The sequence below is a fragment of the Malus domestica genome, chromosome 11, assembly GCF_042453785.1.
Source record: "Malus domestica chromosome 11, GDT2T_hap1".
Taxonomy (NCBI): domain Eukaryota; kingdom Viridiplantae; phylum Streptophyta; class Magnoliopsida; order Rosales; family Rosaceae; genus Malus; species Malus domestica.
Genome location: NC_091671.1, coordinates 12119588 through 12136572, shown reverse-complemented (window position 1 = coordinate 12136572; position 16985 = coordinate 12119588). Strand labels below are relative to the sequence as shown.

Below are 16985 nucleotides of genomic sequence, written 5' to 3'. Positions count from 1 at the left end.
GAGAAAGTAATCCTGTTGGGAGTCTTGCTCTCGAGATTAGGAAGGCGGTGCCTCTTCGATTTTTGAGCACGTAATCTTGTTGGGAGTCTGGCTCTCGAGATTCAGAGAGCGATGCCTTTTTGATTTTTGAGCAAGCAATCTTGTTAGGAGTGTTTTCTCGAATGTGAGTAAAGGTTGGGCATTTTTACCAGTCTGCCTTGCCACGGAGCACGGAGGTTGACACACATTGGGACTTTCTAGTTATCAAGCAGTGGTGCTATTCTTTTACCCTTGTGGGTAATAGTAGGGTGGCTGGATCTTCAAAATTTATGTGTCTAACCTTTGTCAGAGATCTTTGGCAAAGTTATATGTGGTACCCGATGAGCTGATGTTGCGTGTGGAAAGTGGTGCTTCTTCGGAATCCGAAGAGTGGTGCCTCTTCGATTTTTGAACCAACGACCCTATTGCCCTTTCTTTTATAAGGGCACCAATTGTGTGCAAGAAGTACATTAAGAGAGTTATTGCTTGTAGGAATTTTCTCCTTACTTCAGAGATTTATTGCACCTCATTTCTCCTTCATCATTTCTGAGAATGTCTGGCCCATCCGACCGTCGTTTTGACTTGAACTTTGGTGAAGAGGCAGTCATGCCTTCTCAAGATAACATATGACGCCCATCCTTCTTATCCCCTATTGGTCTTCTTACCGTTGAGGACTCTATGATGAAGAATGATATGACCGCTGCGGTGGTGGCTAGGAACCTTCTCACTCTCAAAGATAACATACTACTTTCCAAATGGTCTGATGAGTTGGCTGTTAAGGATTTTCTAGCTCTCAGTGTTCAGTGTGCAGGTTCTGTGTCTAATATGGCCCAACGTCTATTTGCTCAAACCCGCCAAGTTGAATCATTGGCGACTGAAGTGATAAGTCTCAAACAGGAGATCAGAGGGCTCAAGCATGAGAATAAACAGTTGCACAGGCTCACACATGATTATGCTACAAACATGAAGAGGAAGCTCGACCAGTTGCAAGAATCTGATGGTCAGATTTTACTTGATTATCAGAGGTTTGTGGGTTTGTTCCAAAGGCATTTATTGCCTTCGTCTTTTGGGGTTGTACCGCGTAAAGAAGCTCCAAATGATCAGCCTTCGGTGCCTCCTCCTTCTGGGGTTCTGCCTAGTACTGAGGCTCCGAATAATCACCCTTTGGTGCCTTCTCTTTCTGGGGATCTGCCGACTGCTGAGACTTCTCCTGAGCAACCTTTGTGAAGTCTCCCTCTTGTTTGTTTATTTTGATTCATGTATATGTACATATTTGTAACTTATTGGAGATATCAATAAACAAGCTTTGCTTCATTTCAACGTATTGTGTTAAATACACCAAGGTCTTCTTCACCAAGTTCTTTGAATTTTTCCTTTTGTTGAAGCTTGTATGTTGAAGCTTTGTGAGTGAAGCATGTAGGTTGAGGTAGTGCTCCCTTAATTTCCTGAGTGAGAAAAACTTCTCGTTTGGAGACTTGAACAATCCAAGTCACTGAGTGGTCGTGAGACTTCCGAGTATCAAGGTGCAGTAGCATATGGTAGGAGTCCTCCAAGTTTCCGATCGAGGGAGTTGACGAATGAGGCATTTCCTTTCTAGGTGGTAGCCCAAAACTCATTCTTCATAAATATTTGTTATGAAAGTTGTTAGGCCCAAAGAAGAGGAGACTTAGGCAATTTTTTTTTTTGAATTTTCGAATTTCCAAATTTTTGAATATTCGAATTTCCAAAAAAAAAAAATTATATATATATATATATGTATATATTTTAAAGCTTTGTAGGTGAAGCTTTGAGGTTGAAGCTTTGTTAGATACCATGAATTGATTTTGCTTCACACTATCTTGATCAAGATAGTGTGAAGCTTTTGTAGGTGAAGCTTTTGTGTTGAAGCTTTGGTGGTGGGTGAAGCTTTTGTTGGTGAAGCTTTTATGGGTGAAGCTTTTGTGGTGGGGGAAGCTTTTATGGGTGAACTTTTGTGGTCCAGAAGCTTTTGTGGGTGAAGCTTTTGTGATGGGGGAAGCTTTTGTGCGTGAAGCTTTTATTGGTGAAGTTTTTGTGGTGGGTGAAGCTTTTGTGGATGAAGCTTTTGTGGTGGGTGAAGCTTTTATGGGTGAAGCTTTTGTTAGTGAAGCTTTTATGGGTGAAGCTTTTGTTAGTGAAGCTTTTATAGGTGAAGCTTTTGTAGGTAAAGCTATTGTGGGTGAAGTTTTTGTAGGTGAAGCTTTGGAGTTGAAGCTTTGTAGGTGAAGCTTTGAAGTTGAAGCTTTTGTTGGTGAAGCTTTGGAGTTGAAGCTTTTGTTGAGTACCATGAATTGATTTTGCTTCACACTATCTTGATCAAGATAGTGTGAAGCTTTTGAGAATTTGTAGTTGTCCTCTATTGATGAAGTTTTTGTTGGTGAAGCTTTTGTGGTGAAGCTTTGTTGGGTACCACGAATTGATTTTGCTTCACACTATCTTGATCAAGATAGTGTGAAGCTTTTGAAAATTTGTAGTTGTCCTCTATTGATGAAGCTTTGTTGAATTTCCCTTTTTTTTTTTAATTTTTTTTAATTTTTGGGAAACTAGAAATTTGAAAATGTGGGAAAGACAACATATACAAATTTTGCTTCCACACTGTTGAGCAAGAGATTGTGATGCAAGTCACACCTTGTAGTAGTCGAAGGTTTGGATAAACCATATAAATTGAATTTGCTTCAAAGGTTTGAGAATTGTAGTTGCCCTCCATTGATGAAGCTTTTGTTGGCACCATAAATTGGTTTTGCTTCACACTGTCTTGATCAAGAATGTGTGAAGCTTTTGAGAATTGTGGTTGAACTCCTTTGATGAAGCTTTTATTGGCACCATAAATTGGTTTTGCTTAACACTGTCTTGATTAAGAGTGTGTGAAACTTTTGAGAATTGTGGTTGCCCTCCATTGATGAAGCTCTTATTGGCACCATAAATTGGTTTTGCTTCACACTGTCTTGATCAAGAATGTGTGAAGCTTTTGAGAATTGTGGTTGAACTCCTTTGATAAAGCTATTGTTGGCACCATAAATTGGTTTTGCTTCACACTGTCTTGATCAAGAGTGTGTGAAGCTTTTGAGAATTGTGGTTGAACTCCTTTGATGAAGCTTTTTTTGGCACCATAAATTGGTTTTGCTTAACACTTTCTTGATCAAGAGTGTGTGAAGCTTTTGAGAATTGTGGTTGCCCTCCATTGATGAAGCTCTTGTTGGCACCATAAATTGGTTTTGCTTCACACTGTCTTGATCAAGAGTGTGTGAAGCTTTTGAGAATTGTGGTTGAACTCCTTTGATGAAGCTTTTGTTGGTACCATAAATTGGTTTTGCTTCACACTGTCTTGATCAAGAGTGTGTGAAGCTTTTGAGAATTGTGGTTGCCTTCCATTGATGAAGCTTTTGTTGGCACCATAAATTGGTTTTGCTTCACACTGTCTTGATCAAGAATGTGTAAAACTTTTGGGAATTGTGGTTGAACTCTTTTGATGAAGCTCTTGTTGGAACCATAAATTAGTTTTGCTTCACACTGTCTTGATCAAGAGTGTGTGAAGCTTTTGAGAATTGTGGTTGCCTTCCATTAATGAAGCTCTTGTTGGCACCATAAATTGGTTTTGCTTAACACTGTCTTGATCAAGAGTGTGTGAAGCTTTTGAGAATTGTGGTTGAACTCTTTTAATGAAGCTTTTGTTAACACCATATACTGTCTTGATCAAGAGTGTGTGAAGCTTTTGAGAATTATGGTTGAACTCCTTTGATGAAGCTCTTGTTGGCACCATAAATTGGTTTTGCTTCACATTGTCTTGATCAAGAGTGTGTGAAGCTTTCTATGAGTTGTAGTGTTTGCATTGTTACAAACGGGAAATGTCTGGAGCAAATGCAAGGGGCTGAATAACTTGATCTTCGTATGCCATGCACTGAAGTTGTTGTTGGCTTGCAATAAGACTTTGTTGGTGACTATAACTCTTGTTGGGCATAAGTGCTCCCCTAGTTGAGTTGTCAAGCTTGAGGGTTTTTGATTATTTGTGAATGCTAGGAGTTTACATGTATAAGTTGTACCACTCGTCTTCTGGTAGGTGGAATGAATGGTGAGTTGCTTTCATCATTTGGTTGGTGGTACGAAGATGAGTTCCTTCTACACCTGGTTGGTGGCATGAGTGGCAAGTTGCCAAATGATATTTGAGTACGGGTTGTACATTTCATCACCTGGTTGGTGGCATGAAGGAGAGTACGGGTTGTACATTTTATCACCTGGTTGGTGGCACGAAGATGAGTTCCTTCTTCACTTGGTTGGTGGCATGAATGGCAAGTTGCCAAATGATATTAGAGTACGGGTTGTACATTTCATCACCTGGTTGGTAGCATGAAGGAGAGTACGGGTTGTACATTTCATCATCTGGTTGGTGGCATGAAGATGAGTTCCTTCTTCACCTGGTTAGTGGCGTGAGTGACAAGTTGCCAAATGATATTAGAGTACGGGTTGTACATTTTATCACCTGGTTGGTGGCACGAAGATGAGTTCATTCTTCACCTGGTTGGTGGCATGAGTGGCAAGTTGCCAAATGATATTAGAGTACGGGTTGTACATTTCATCACCTGGTTGGTGGCATGAAGATGAGTTCATTCTTCACATTTCATCACCTGGTTGGTGAGAATAAGGGCAAGGTGTCGAGGCACATTGTAGCAAGTGTCGATGACACAAAGTATGTTGAACCCTTTCGAAGCACAGTTGGCTTATATATGGATGTGTTGGAATGTATGATGTTTATGTATGAATGTGTTGGAATGTATCATGTTTATATATGAATGTGTTGGAATGTATGATGTTTATGTTGATTGATATGAATGATGCTTATGAATGTTTTGTTATGCATGAAGGGATCCATGCTTTTGATATGTGATCCATGTTGGTTGTAACACTTAGTATCACATATTTTGTGTCAAAGTATGCATGTTGAAGCTCTAAGTTGGAGTATAAGGGTAGGTCAGCATAGACCAAGTGTTCTAGTGCTAGGAACGCAAAAGACTCAGAAGAAGTTGTCTGAATTCCCTCTTCTTTAAATATTTGCCGAATGGCTTGTGTGACAAAAAATCTCAAGCGGTTGAGAGTCAAAACATTTGTAATGTGTATGCCTTCTTATAATAGCATTTCCTTCACTACCTAGTCCTCCACTTTGAAAGAGTGAGGCTTGGCCCTATAGTCATAATAGTCGACGGTATGTTCACCCCTGGTTGTCTTGATACGAACTTTTATCCCTCTTGTTGTAATGGGCTTGCTGAGTAGGGGTGGGTTCAAATAACCGAAAATCGAAAAAAATTGAAAACCAAACCGAAAAAAACCAAATCGAAAAAAAACCGAACCGAAACTGTCAAACCGAACCGAATCTGGCTGGTTCGGTTTCGATTTTTGAGGTCCGAAAACCGAACCGGACCGAACCGAACCGAAAAAAAATATATATATAAATACTAAAAAACCTGTTGTCGTCAGGGTTTGAACCCCTGACCTGCAGGTTGGGTTTAGGTGCTGCAAGCCAACTTGACAGTAGGCTTTATGTTGTTATAATTGTACCAGTATATTATTTATAGGTTTCTTATATTGAATGCTTTATAAAATTTCTTAAGCTTAAAACCCTAGCCGTCTCAGTGTCCCACTCCTATTTCATTTTCAGATCTCAAAGTTTGAGACTCAAATACTCGCTCTCTCTCCCCGCCGCTGCTTCCTTTCTGCCTTGCTTCCTTAGTCTCTCTCTCTCTCTCTCTCTCTCTCTCTCTCCCTCTCCTTCCTCTCTTCCTCCAAATCACTCTCTCTCCAGTGTTTTCTTGTCCTCCTCGCGGATTCTTTCTTCCAAACAATGATTTTCCCTCGCCCCTTTCGAGACCCGACGAAAAGAGGAATTGTAAGAGCTTGCGACAATCATTGCGATGTCGCTGCAGCAAAGGTTGTGGGTTTTATTTATTTTTCAGTTTATGGGTTTTTAATTTTATGGTTACCCATTTGAAATTTATGTAATTTAAGGTGGAAAAGTTTGTATTTTTCTCTGAATATGTTTTGCATTTTTCTAGATCTATTGTGGACTTGACTATGAATTTGAATGTGGGCACTGGGCATGCGATATTGGAGTCCGATTATGGCATTTAGACGAACTCATTTGCTTTTTTTTTTGTTTCGATCTACATCAGTTAATTTGTTGAATTATTTCATGATTTTGCAAATTTTAAAGTTTTAGAATTTCGAATCCTGTACATTTCCTTGAAGAATATATGTTTCTGTATTTGCTTAAGTTTTGAAATTTTGAATTCGATCTGCTTGATCATAAGTAGTTGAAATGCTTGAATATATTCAGGATTTTGAGGCTCTCACTTCGCTGATATATGAGAACTGGGAGGTTGATAGTTTTTGAGAAAAAAAAAACCGAAAAAACCGAAACCCGAACCGGAAAAAACCGAAACCGAAAAAAACTGCACCGAAAAAAAATGAACCGAACCGAACCGAACTGAAATTTCGGTTCGGTTTCGATTTTGGCAAAAAATCGAACCGTTATAAACCGAACCCAGCCCTATTGCTGAGGGTCAAAATCCTTCCTCTTACCAAGAGATAGATACGTTTGGTGACTTAGCGAGTAGCTAAATGAGGCAGAAGATGATGCAATGGGTGTCTGAATGGCCAAGATCTCCTCACTTGGTAGAACTTGACTTCCACTTCCCACTTGTTGATAAGGGTTAACCATATGGAGGTTCCCTTGGTATGTCCTTACTTCGGCGGAGGCGTGGTTGTAAGCCTGTGCCATCACCTCAGAGTAAGTCTTCAAAGTGTTGGCATTGATCATGTACTTGAAGAAACAATCACGTAGGCCTGTCGTGAAGGCCTTGAGGACGGCCTTGAGGACGGTCTTGTTATTTGCTTCAGCGTAGCGATAATACTTATGGCTAAAGCGACCGGCATACTCTCGTAGTGACTCGTCCGGCTTCTGGCGAATATTGTACAAGTCATCTGTAGAATGCAAGCGATCGGTCTGGAAGATGTGTTGAGAAACAAACAGTTTCCTCAGTTCCTCAAATAAGTCTACTGTCTCAGGTGAAAGACGGCAATACCAGTTTAGAGCTCCGCTAGAGAGAGTGGGGGGGGGGGGAATAGAAGACATCGTTTTCTGTCGATGTGCATCTGATATGCCATGGTGGACTTAAAAAGGTTAAGGTGTTCAATTGGGTCCTCTATTCCAGTATATAGTTGTAAACCAAGATTTTGTTCTGTCTTCGCTTGAAGGGGGATGTCGATGATCCTCCTTGTGAGAGGGCCAGGCCTGGGTTGATTCTAGTCAGGTATCTTGGCCTGACATTCGGCCTTCAACCTGTTTACTTCTTCAAGGAGCTGTAAGACAAGAGGGTCCTGAGTGGAGCCATGTACCACTAGAATTTTCTTTCGTAAGTCTTCATCGCCTCTTGAAAATAGGAAAGTTTGAGCAAGGGCGTGTGGTTTTTTCTTGGACTCACCGTACTGACTTCTAGGGCGAGTCTGTCGGAATACCTCAGAGTCTACTGTAGCTTCATGTTCCTCTGGGACTTGTTGTTCCTTCCCTAGATTGGCAGCGGGCTTGGGTCGTGGGAGGGGATCGAGTCTTTCAGAAACCCTTGGGTCATTGATCTTCGAGCATATGTGGATGGGATTCTCTCGAGCTTACTTTAGGAAGTCTCGGCAGTCACGATAAACGGCTTTCGATCCTTCCAACCCTTCTGCAAGGAGGTTTCTTCCTCCACTTCTCCTGCTTCGGGTCGAAGCATCTAGGTTGAGAGAAGTCTCATGTTGATCAATGTTTTGATGATTAGCTCGCTCCTCATCAGGGATACCCATGTCAAAGGGAAGTGACCCTCCGTGTTGGGGGGTACCCAGATGATGGTTGATGTCCACAGGGGCAACGAGCTCGCGTGTTTGAGTACGCCTAGTTTCATGGAACGTCTCAAAGAGCTTCTCATACTGCTCCTGGATGACCTCATTCTTCATTGCTATCTTGTTGTTCTGAGCTTCTAGCTCATCGACTTTAGCTTAAAGAGCAACCATTTTTCCTTCCTTCTTTCGTTGCTTCGCACTAGGTGCAAGATGGGTGTCATTCTGTGTGCTGTGGCTTTCTTCGCTCCCTATGTTGGAGATGGATGCCTGGTTAAAAGAGAGTATACGAATGGTGGAAACCAGCTTGGCAAAGCTGAAGAGAGTGGGAATAAGTGTCGTTCCCACAGACGGCGCCAAATGTTGATGCACAAAATCAGTGAGGACTTTGGTACAACAGAAAGTGTTAAGTTTGTAACATTCGCTAGATTGCTCCGGTCACTAGTGTGGATAAGTATGTAAATGGATAGAAACAGGGAAGCAAACACAAGATGTACGAGGTTCACCCGGATTGGCTACGTCCACGGAGTAGAGAAGTTCTTATTAATTGTGAAGGGTTTACACAAGTACATAGGTTCAAGCTCTCCTTTAGTGAGTACAAGTGAATGATTTAGTACAAATGACATTAGGAAATATTGTGAGAGAATGATCTCTATTTATAGAAGAGAGTTTCTAGTTTCATTCTGACATTGACACGTGTCGTGTTGTGATTGGCTTCTGATGTTGACACGTGTCGCGCTATGATTGGCTTCTGATGTCGACACGTGTCGCGCTGTAATTGGCCTCCTGGTTGGAGGGAAACTCTTCTGGGTCCTTGACGGTATAATGTTGACCGGCGCTCAGTAGTTTCGGAATTGGTCAAGTATGGTACAAACAAACTTTATTGTGAATTGAAAGTTGTTGACAATTGAACTTTGTTGTGAACCCTTAAAACTTTGTTGGTAGTTTAAATGATGAATTTCCTGATTTAGAATTCAAAGTTTGTTTGGAATTGAATTTGCAAATTTGAAATACAAAGTTATGGTTTTTTTTTCCCTATTTAATTTGATTTTTTTTTTCATAACTGAACCCCTCATCTGGAGAGAAGAAAGGAAGAAGAAGAAGAAGAAGAGGAGAAGAAAGTAAAAATAACGTGAACCCCTCATCTGAAGAGAAGAAAGGAAGAAGAAGAGAAAATAAAAATAAAATAAAAATCCATGTGAACCCCTCATCTGAAGAGAAGAAAGGAAGAAGAAGAAGAAGAAGAGGAGAAGAAAAATAAAATAAAATCCACGTGAATCCCTCCTTTGAACAGAAGAAAGGAAGAAGAAGAAGAAGAGAGAGAAAAAAACAATCCACGAGTACCCCTCCTCTGAAGAGAAGAAGAAGAAGAAGAGAAGGGAAAAAAAATCCACGTGTACCCCTCCTCTGAAGAGAAGAAGAAGAAGAAGAAGAAGAGAAAAAAAAAATTTCCACGTGAACCCCTCATCTGAAGAGAAGAAAGGAAGAAGAAGAAGAGAAAAAAAAATCCACGTGAACCCCTTCTTTGAAGAGAAGAAGAGAAGAGAGAGAAAAAAAAAATTCCACGTGAACCCCTCATCTGAAGAGAAGGAAGAAGAAGAGAAAAATAAAAATCCACGTGAACCCATTCTTTGAAGAGAAGAAGAGAAGAAGAGAAGAGAGAGAGAAAAAAAATCCACGTGGATCCCTTAATGACACGTGACATTCAGTCATTGTCTATATGGGCGTTACGTTATCATTTAATGAGAGACTTAACAGTTTGACTAACTAATGTATGACACTGTCCCAAAATTTACACTTTAGGTATGACTCTGGGACGAAAAAAACTTGATGTACTAAATGTTGAAAACCACGAAACATGGGGGTAATAAATTGGTATTTACCGTTTTTATTAATTTAAAATTAGTTAATTGAATATTTTAATCTAAACTAATATTAATAGAACCCTCTTATCAACTAAAAGAGAGTAAGACTATTCAGTCTTCTATCACACAAAAAATTAATAGGCAGTAATGTAATTTTACAAAATCAAATTTTGTTGTTTTTTGTTTAAACAACACATACATATGATTTTAGCATATATCTATGTTCACACACACAAAGTTTGTAGGCATGTGCTAATATTTACTTAACGGAAGACTAAAATAGATTCTAGGTATAAAAAGGACTAAAATGGTTTTTAACCCTTTTTTTTGGTTAATAAAGCTTCTTTGCTTAGAAACAGAACATTACAAAAGGCCGAAAGAGAAACACACAAAAGAAACTAACTAGCCAAGGCCCAAAGCTCAACACCACCACGTGAGCCACCAAAACACAGGTGCAGGAAAAGAACCGAACGAGCAATAGGCCAGCGTGCAAATGAATTTTGAGGTACGAGATTGAAATCGCACTCAAACTTGAGGGCGCAAAATATAATTAATTCTAACATTAAAATGAAGCAATTTTTTGGTGAAAAACAAAATAATACAAAACCAAGACCGATTATAATAAATTCAAACCACCTCAAACATTCCGTTTGTAGTCCAAATTACCCAACGCACTTTTTGTGCAAATTTTCACATACCAAGTAGCGCATTGCATACATAAGAATATAAAATATTAGTAGATCAGGAGCTAGTTAGTCATTCCATTTGACGTAGTCATTTGGAAGGATTTTCTATTGGGATTTATTCGATAGCAAAAGTTGCGTTAGAAGTAAAGAGACCCTTTTTTGAGATCCACTACAAAATCCTAGCTTTTGCTAGCTTTGTGCTGCTTCCATGCCAAGCAACTGAAGCTGCAGATCGTGTAAACCACATCTCCAACATAGAATTAATATTTTTTGGGGTGTGATATCCACACACCCTATTTTACTTCTCATATACTTTTTTAATTTTCGGCTGTCGGATCGGATGAATTGAAGAAGATCAACGAACATAAATTATCCATGGGTGTGTAAGAAGTAAAATGGGGTGTGTGGATAGCACACCCCTATTTTTTTTGTTTTTCTAAAAAGATGGATAACTGGTGGCAAACCACGGTTATCCATCCCTTCCGGATGCCGAAAAGACTCACAGAGATATTTAAGCCTCTTTCTGGTCACAAGTTTGGCTTCCACATTAGCCTCGCAATTCCTCATTTACCACTTGGGCCACCGGCTCGTGGTTATAGAAATAATAATTTTTATGCACTACTTCAATTTATGATTTTAAAATTTTGTTGCAAATTTACCAATTTTTTTTAGTCAATGAAGAGGTTAGATTTGAACCTAAAAATTAACCACTTGAATTGGTCATTTACAAAGCTTTTCGACGAAAGGAATATTGAGAGAACTTGTTTTCTACACAAATTAACCACTTGAATTGGTCATTTACAGAAATGACATTTTCTTTCCTTACTGATTTTATGAAACATATACTTTCATTGTTGACGCTTGAGTTATTACTTAAGTATTTATTAACATGCTTATTTACTATTGATAAGTTGATAACACATTAATAGTTTACAAATTTGATCTAAAAAATTAATTTACCTAACATTATTATGGACAAAACACTTTCTAAATTGTTCAACCCGATCAAACCATACCTATATGAGCGATATGTTCAATTTTTACACTAAAATAGGAAAATTATCAAGTAAAATTACTTCCCAGGTTACATTTTTTTTTCTTGGTAATTTCTTAAGTCACCTTCCATTCTAAAAATGCTTTGATTTAAGGGAACTTTAACGAAAAACTTATGGTATTGTTCACTTTAACAAAAAATCATATTTTTGCACTGAAAAGTCAATCATGTACTATTCACTTTACCTCTTATTTTGTCCTTATTGTTAAAACTCAAAGTTTTCAAATCATTTTTATTAATTTTTTTTTATGTAATTGCTGGTCAACGAGAAAGATGCTTAACGCTTTAAAAAATCAAATCCAGCAGCAACCGCTGCAACGGTAAAGCAGCTCTTTACCCCCTCCCAAACGACGTCGCACGAGGCCTCACGAGGCCTTGACTTCTCCAGTCTTTTCCCTTCCTCCTCCCCCTCCTCTATAAACCCCTGCTAAAACCAGATCTCACTCTCACTCAAAGAATGGCGAGCCGACTCGTTCTCGCATTCGCACTCAGTGCCCTCCTCTTTTTCTCCCACTCGGTTCTCTGCAAGGACTCGCACCCTACCGATGACGACGACGAGGATCTCAGCTTCCTCGAGGAGCCCACTGACCACGGCGACGCCGCGCCGCACAATCCAGATTCGGACCACTACGACGAGGACAATTTCGACGATCTCGGGAACTACTCTGATTTCGACGAGGGCGGCGATCATGAGGACTCGTACAAGCAGCCGGAAGTGGACGAGAAGGACGTCGTCGTTTTGAAGGCGGCGAACTTCAGCGATGCGGTGGAGAAGAACAGATTCATGATGGTCGAGTTCTACGCGCCGTGGTGCGGACACTGCCAGGCCTTGAACCCGGAGTACGCGGCGGCAGCCACCGAGCTCAAGGGCGAAGATGTAGTTTTGGCCAAGGTTGACGCCACGGAGGAGAACGAGCTGTCGCAGGAGTACGGCGTCGAGGGTTTCCCGACTATCTTCTTCTTCATTGATGGCGTTCATAAGCCTTACACAGGCCACAGAACCAAGTGAGTTTCTTTGTTTTGATTAATTTGATAGAATTATGAAAATTACAAAGCCCAATTTTTAATTTTTAAAATTTTATGGATTGTTTTTAATTTTTGGAAATGTGAATTCAGGGAGGGAATTGTAACCTGGATTAAGAAAAAGATTGGACCTGGAATTCAAAACGTGACCACATTGGAAGATGCTGAACGTATTTTGACTGCTGAAAGTAAAGTCGTTTTGGGCTACCTCAACTCTCTGGTGGTTTGGTTTTTGCTTTTTCATAATTTTGCCCCGTTTTTGTCAAATTTTTATGAAATCTAAAATTTTTAATCTTGTGATTGTTATAATAATGTATTAGATTATGATTAATGTGCATAAACACACTGGTTTGCAGTAAACTTTGGTGGCGGTGAGGAGATTGAAAGTTTTCTTCCACCTTTCGATTGTCTCTTCATAGTCTTGGAATGGAATTAATCTTAAATTAAGTCCAAGCAGTCGGCTTTTAGTTGACGCCCCAGAGTTTGTTTGAGTTATTACACATGTATGTGGAACTAGCCACATCTATTAGGGCATGTTTGGCTGTCAAATGTAGACTGAATAGGGGACGTGTTGAATTTTGTAAGCTGTTTAATTACACAGAATATAGAATAGGAATTCAAAAATAGGTGATTGATGAGGCATGCAAAACACTATTTTTTGCTTTATGTAATAAAATTGATATATGTAAAATGAATTATCGAAACGGAAAAGGAAAATAATGGTGGCTAGAAGTTCTCCTTATTTACTCTTGTTAGCTATTGTAATTTGTTTTCCATATCCCATGATATTGATACTTGTTGTAATTTTGTGTTGTTCTTATGTTCAAAGGGTCCTGAGAGTGACGAGCTTGCTGCTGCTTCAAGACTTGAAGATGAGGTCACCTTTTACCAAACTGTAGATCCCAAGGTGGCAAAACTTTTCCATCTTGATGCTGAAGTTAAGCGCCCTGCTTTGGTCCTGCTAAAGAAGGAGGCTGAGAAACTAAGTTATTTCGGTTAGTTTCTATATTGTTATCACATTGATGTCTCAGATAGAGTTTTTGGGTTGAATTTCTTTATGCTCAGTTTCTCATTTCTGCAGATGGTAAATTTGATAAGTCTGCAATCGCCGAGTTTGTCTTTGCCAACAAGCTTCCTTTGGTTATCACTTTTACTAGGGAGAATGCCCCACAAATTTTTGAAAGTACAATCAAGAAACAGGTAATTTGTTACATGTTTTGATTTTTTCTTTAGCAGATGTGACCTCAATCAGAAACGCTTTACAACAGAGTATTAAACATTTCATGCTGATTGACATATAATCTTTCTATACCCAGCTGTTGCTCTTTGCCACTTCAAAAGATTCAGAGAAGGTTTTCCCTGAATTTCAAAAGGCTGCACAACTTTTCAAAGGAAAGGTATGGTTACTATTAGCTATGTTCTATGAGTTGGGTTGCTGTCATAGAAACTGTTCTAGAGCATCTAAAATAACAATTACATAAAGGTTTTTAAACAGTGTAGGCTTGAAATACCTTGTTCTTAGTGCGTCACGTGTAAAGGAGAAGCTGACAGTGGTTGTAGTTCCAGCATTGTGTTCTTTTTATTGCTTATTGAAATCACAAGCTTTGAGGGTGAGGGAAGGTTAGTCCTACGGAGAGGTGGTGTCATGGCTGTGTTTGGGGTGGTGTAGTTAGATAGACATAAGGGATTTTTTTAGTGCATTAGGGGACAGGGGGAGGATGTTTTGTCGAGTAAAGTTTTAATTTGGTATTCCTTGTGGGCTTTGGTTTCTGAAAAATTTCCAGGAACTCTTTTTCTCGGCATTATTAGGATTTTCAGTTTGTGCTCTGCTAAATTGTGTGGTTTGGTTTGTGCTCATCTCTTCGTATTAACAAAATATTGTTTCAACAGAAAGATACAGAGTAAACAAATACCTTTTCCTTTAAGTAGGTTGGTCATTTTGTATTAACTTCTAATGTGGTGCTTCATTTGTTCTCTGTGGCCACTACGTATGACCTGCATAATCTGAGCATCTGATCCTTTTTGGCCGCTAAGCTACTCATTGCAGTCTTATTTTGTTGAAAACGGACAAAGCTTGCAGCGTATGTTTGTATAATGTGTGTGGAGTTGCTTGCAGCTTATCTTTGTATATGTGGAAACGGATAATGAAGATATCGGAAAGCCAGTTTCAGATTATTTTGGTGTTACTAGTGAAGCTCCAACGGTGAGCTTTTCCAAACCTTTGTATTTAATAAAATTATTTTTGGAAACATAGTTGTCCGGTTGTAATTCTACATATTCCAGTATTTATTTGTGCTATGAAGTTGATAATTTTGTTCCTAACAGGTTCTTGGGTATACCGGAAATGATGATGGTAGGAAATTTGTTCTTGACGGAGAGGTGACCTTGGCTAATTTAAAGGTTGCATCTCTCTCTCTCTCTCTCTCTCTCTCTCTCTCTCTCTCTCTCTCTCTCTCTCTCTCTCTCTCTCTCCCTCTCTCTCTCTCTCTCTCTGTATGTGCGTCCACTCCATTACATTCTAACTGTATCTTGTGAATTTATGTTTTATTAGACTTTTGGGGAGGACTTTATTGAGGACAAACTTAAACCTTTCTATAAGTCAGATCCAATTCCTGAAACTGTAAGTGTTTAAGTTTTGTTCATCCACCTGATTCTGTTGTGTTGGTCCACTATTCAAATTTATACGTTTTATTTGATTGGCACAGAACGACGGGGATGTGAAGATAGTGGTTGGGAATAACTTTGATGACATTGTCTTGGACGAGTCAAAGGATGTTCTTCTTGAGGTAAAACTGCAAAATAAGAAACAAACAAATATTTGATTAAATTTGTCAAAGTTCTCATGTTTTAAAGGATTATCATCTCAGATTTATGCACCCTGGTGCGGGCATTGCCAATCTCTGGAGCCAACCTACAACAAGCTTGCCAAACATTTACGAGGCATTGACTCTATTGTTATAGCCAAGATGGATGGAACCACAAATGAGCATCCCAGGGGAAAGGTAATGTCAAGTTGCTGTGGGTTAAATGATAGTTTGTATATCAATTGCCTATTCGAGATTTCTGGGGACAAATTTTCATTGGAAGAAAAGGCATTAGGTTTATGGTTTTAATGTCTAAAGTCAATATCCACGTCTTGGGGTAAAGTCTGAATGTCTATTAGAAACAAGAACTTTGCGGTTAATTGCTGTTCTTTTAATTTTTGCAGGCTGATGGTTTCCCCACGCTTCTATTCTTCCCAGCGGGAAATAAGAGCTTTGATCCAGTAAGTGGCATGTAAAATTGTTAAATGCATTCTTCTCTAACGTGCTTCTGCATATATCTTCTTGTTCATCCTTGTTTGCGTCTGACGTAGAATATCTGGTTCCTTGATAAACCAGATTCCCGTAGACTGTGACCGTACAGTGGTGGCATTCTACAAGTTTCTCAAGAAAAACGCATCAATCCCTTTCAAGCTCCAGAAGCCAGCATCAACGCCAAAATCTGAGGGGTCTGCTGCAACAGAAAGCCAAGGGAGCAGCAGCAGCTCAGACGATTCGAAGGATGAACTATGAGGAATACAATAGTGTATGCTAATCTGTCTGTCTACTATTTGAGTGGTAGAAAAGATATAGTTGTCACATAGAAGAGAAACAGGGAGATTAAAAATCATAAGTTAATCTCAAATTCGAATCTTAAACCCCTCGAAAAGATATCGGGAGAAAAATTTAGGTGTTGCAGCAAGCAGGTTTTGAATGTGATATTTGAGAAACTTCAGCTGACGAAACTAATAATATCACCTCTCTCATTTCTCTCTCGTTTCTGTGATGGATGTGCGTTTTCGTTTTGTTATAATTTATAAAAGCGTCAAATTAATTGCACTTATTGTGTGTGGCCTCTTTGTAATATTTATTATTGACTGACATGTATTAAGTTTATGAGTGTAGAAGATTTGAACACAGCAAAAGATATGGCATAAAAATGCATATAATTGGAATTCTAATAATCCTATTGTTTAAAAATAACAAATTCCGTATTCAAATTCCATTGTTTTTTTAGGTAACCAAACAAAAGAATTCACAAATTTTAGGAAATAAAATTTTATCATTTCAATTTCTGTTGTTTTGAAATTCCTTGGTAAACTAGGTGAAGGTGAAGTGGTGCAAGCTACTGTTTGGTTTGGTGAAATCGTAAAGACCTCCACGTTGTCTAGCCCACCCGATCATCTTTCTCGTCCCCAGGTCCTATGAGACACAAAAATCTGGAAAAAAATGTTATGGGGCATCGAAGGGATTTTGTTAAACGACTAACGGATATCAAATTAACCAAAAAAGAGGCAATTCGTAATACGTCAGTCAATGAAAGTTTGGGATCAAAGTGAAATTACCAATACTACTAATTGAAACCCTTTCACCAGTCGGAAGTTTTACTGGCGGCGAAGATTTGTTCATAGTAGAGTTTGATAAAGGAAGCTTGGAT

At 39.2% G+C, this 16985-nt stretch overlaps 1 protein-coding gene across 2 annotated transcripts; it reads left to right on the top strand.

Annotated features, from left to right (window-relative positions):
* Positions 1-11763: 11763 nt before the first annotated feature.
* On the top strand, positions 11764-16387 carry LOC103447880 (protein disulfide isomerase-like 1-4). 2 transcript variants are annotated; one of them, XM_008387087.4, is made up of 12 exons: positions 11764-12509; positions 12621-12750; positions 13357-13522; positions 13609-13727; positions 13844-13924; positions 14644-14730; positions 14853-14927; positions 15079-15147; positions 15233-15313; positions 15395-15529; positions 15736-15792; positions 15908-16387. In XM_008387087.4, the coding sequence occupies exons 1-12, from the start codon at positions 11962-11964 to the stop codon at positions 16079-16081; spliced, it is 1722 nt and encodes a 573-aa protein (XP_008385309.2). In that variant the 5' UTR covers positions 11764-11961; the 3' UTR covers positions 16082-16387. The 2 variants fall into 2 exon arrangements, with proteins under 2 accessions (XP_008385309.2, XP_070664801.1); XM_070808700.1 differs by having other exon boundaries at positions 11784-12509; positions 12621-12747.
* The last annotated feature ends 598 nt before the right edge of the window (positions 16388-16985 follow it).

Coding starts and splice junctions, on each gene's coding strand:
- LOC103447880 (XM_008387087.4), top strand. CDS start 11,962: ATGGCGAGCCGACTCGTTCTCGCATTCGCACTCAGTGCCCTCCTCTTT. Junction 14,731..14,852: donor TTACTAGTGAAGCTCCAACG/GTGAGCTTTTCC, acceptor TGTTCCTAACAG/GTTCTTGGGTATACCGGAAA. Junction 15,314..15,394: donor CAAAGGATGTTCTTCTTGAG/GTAAAACTGCAA, acceptor TTATCATCTCAG/ATTTATGCACCCTGGTGCGG.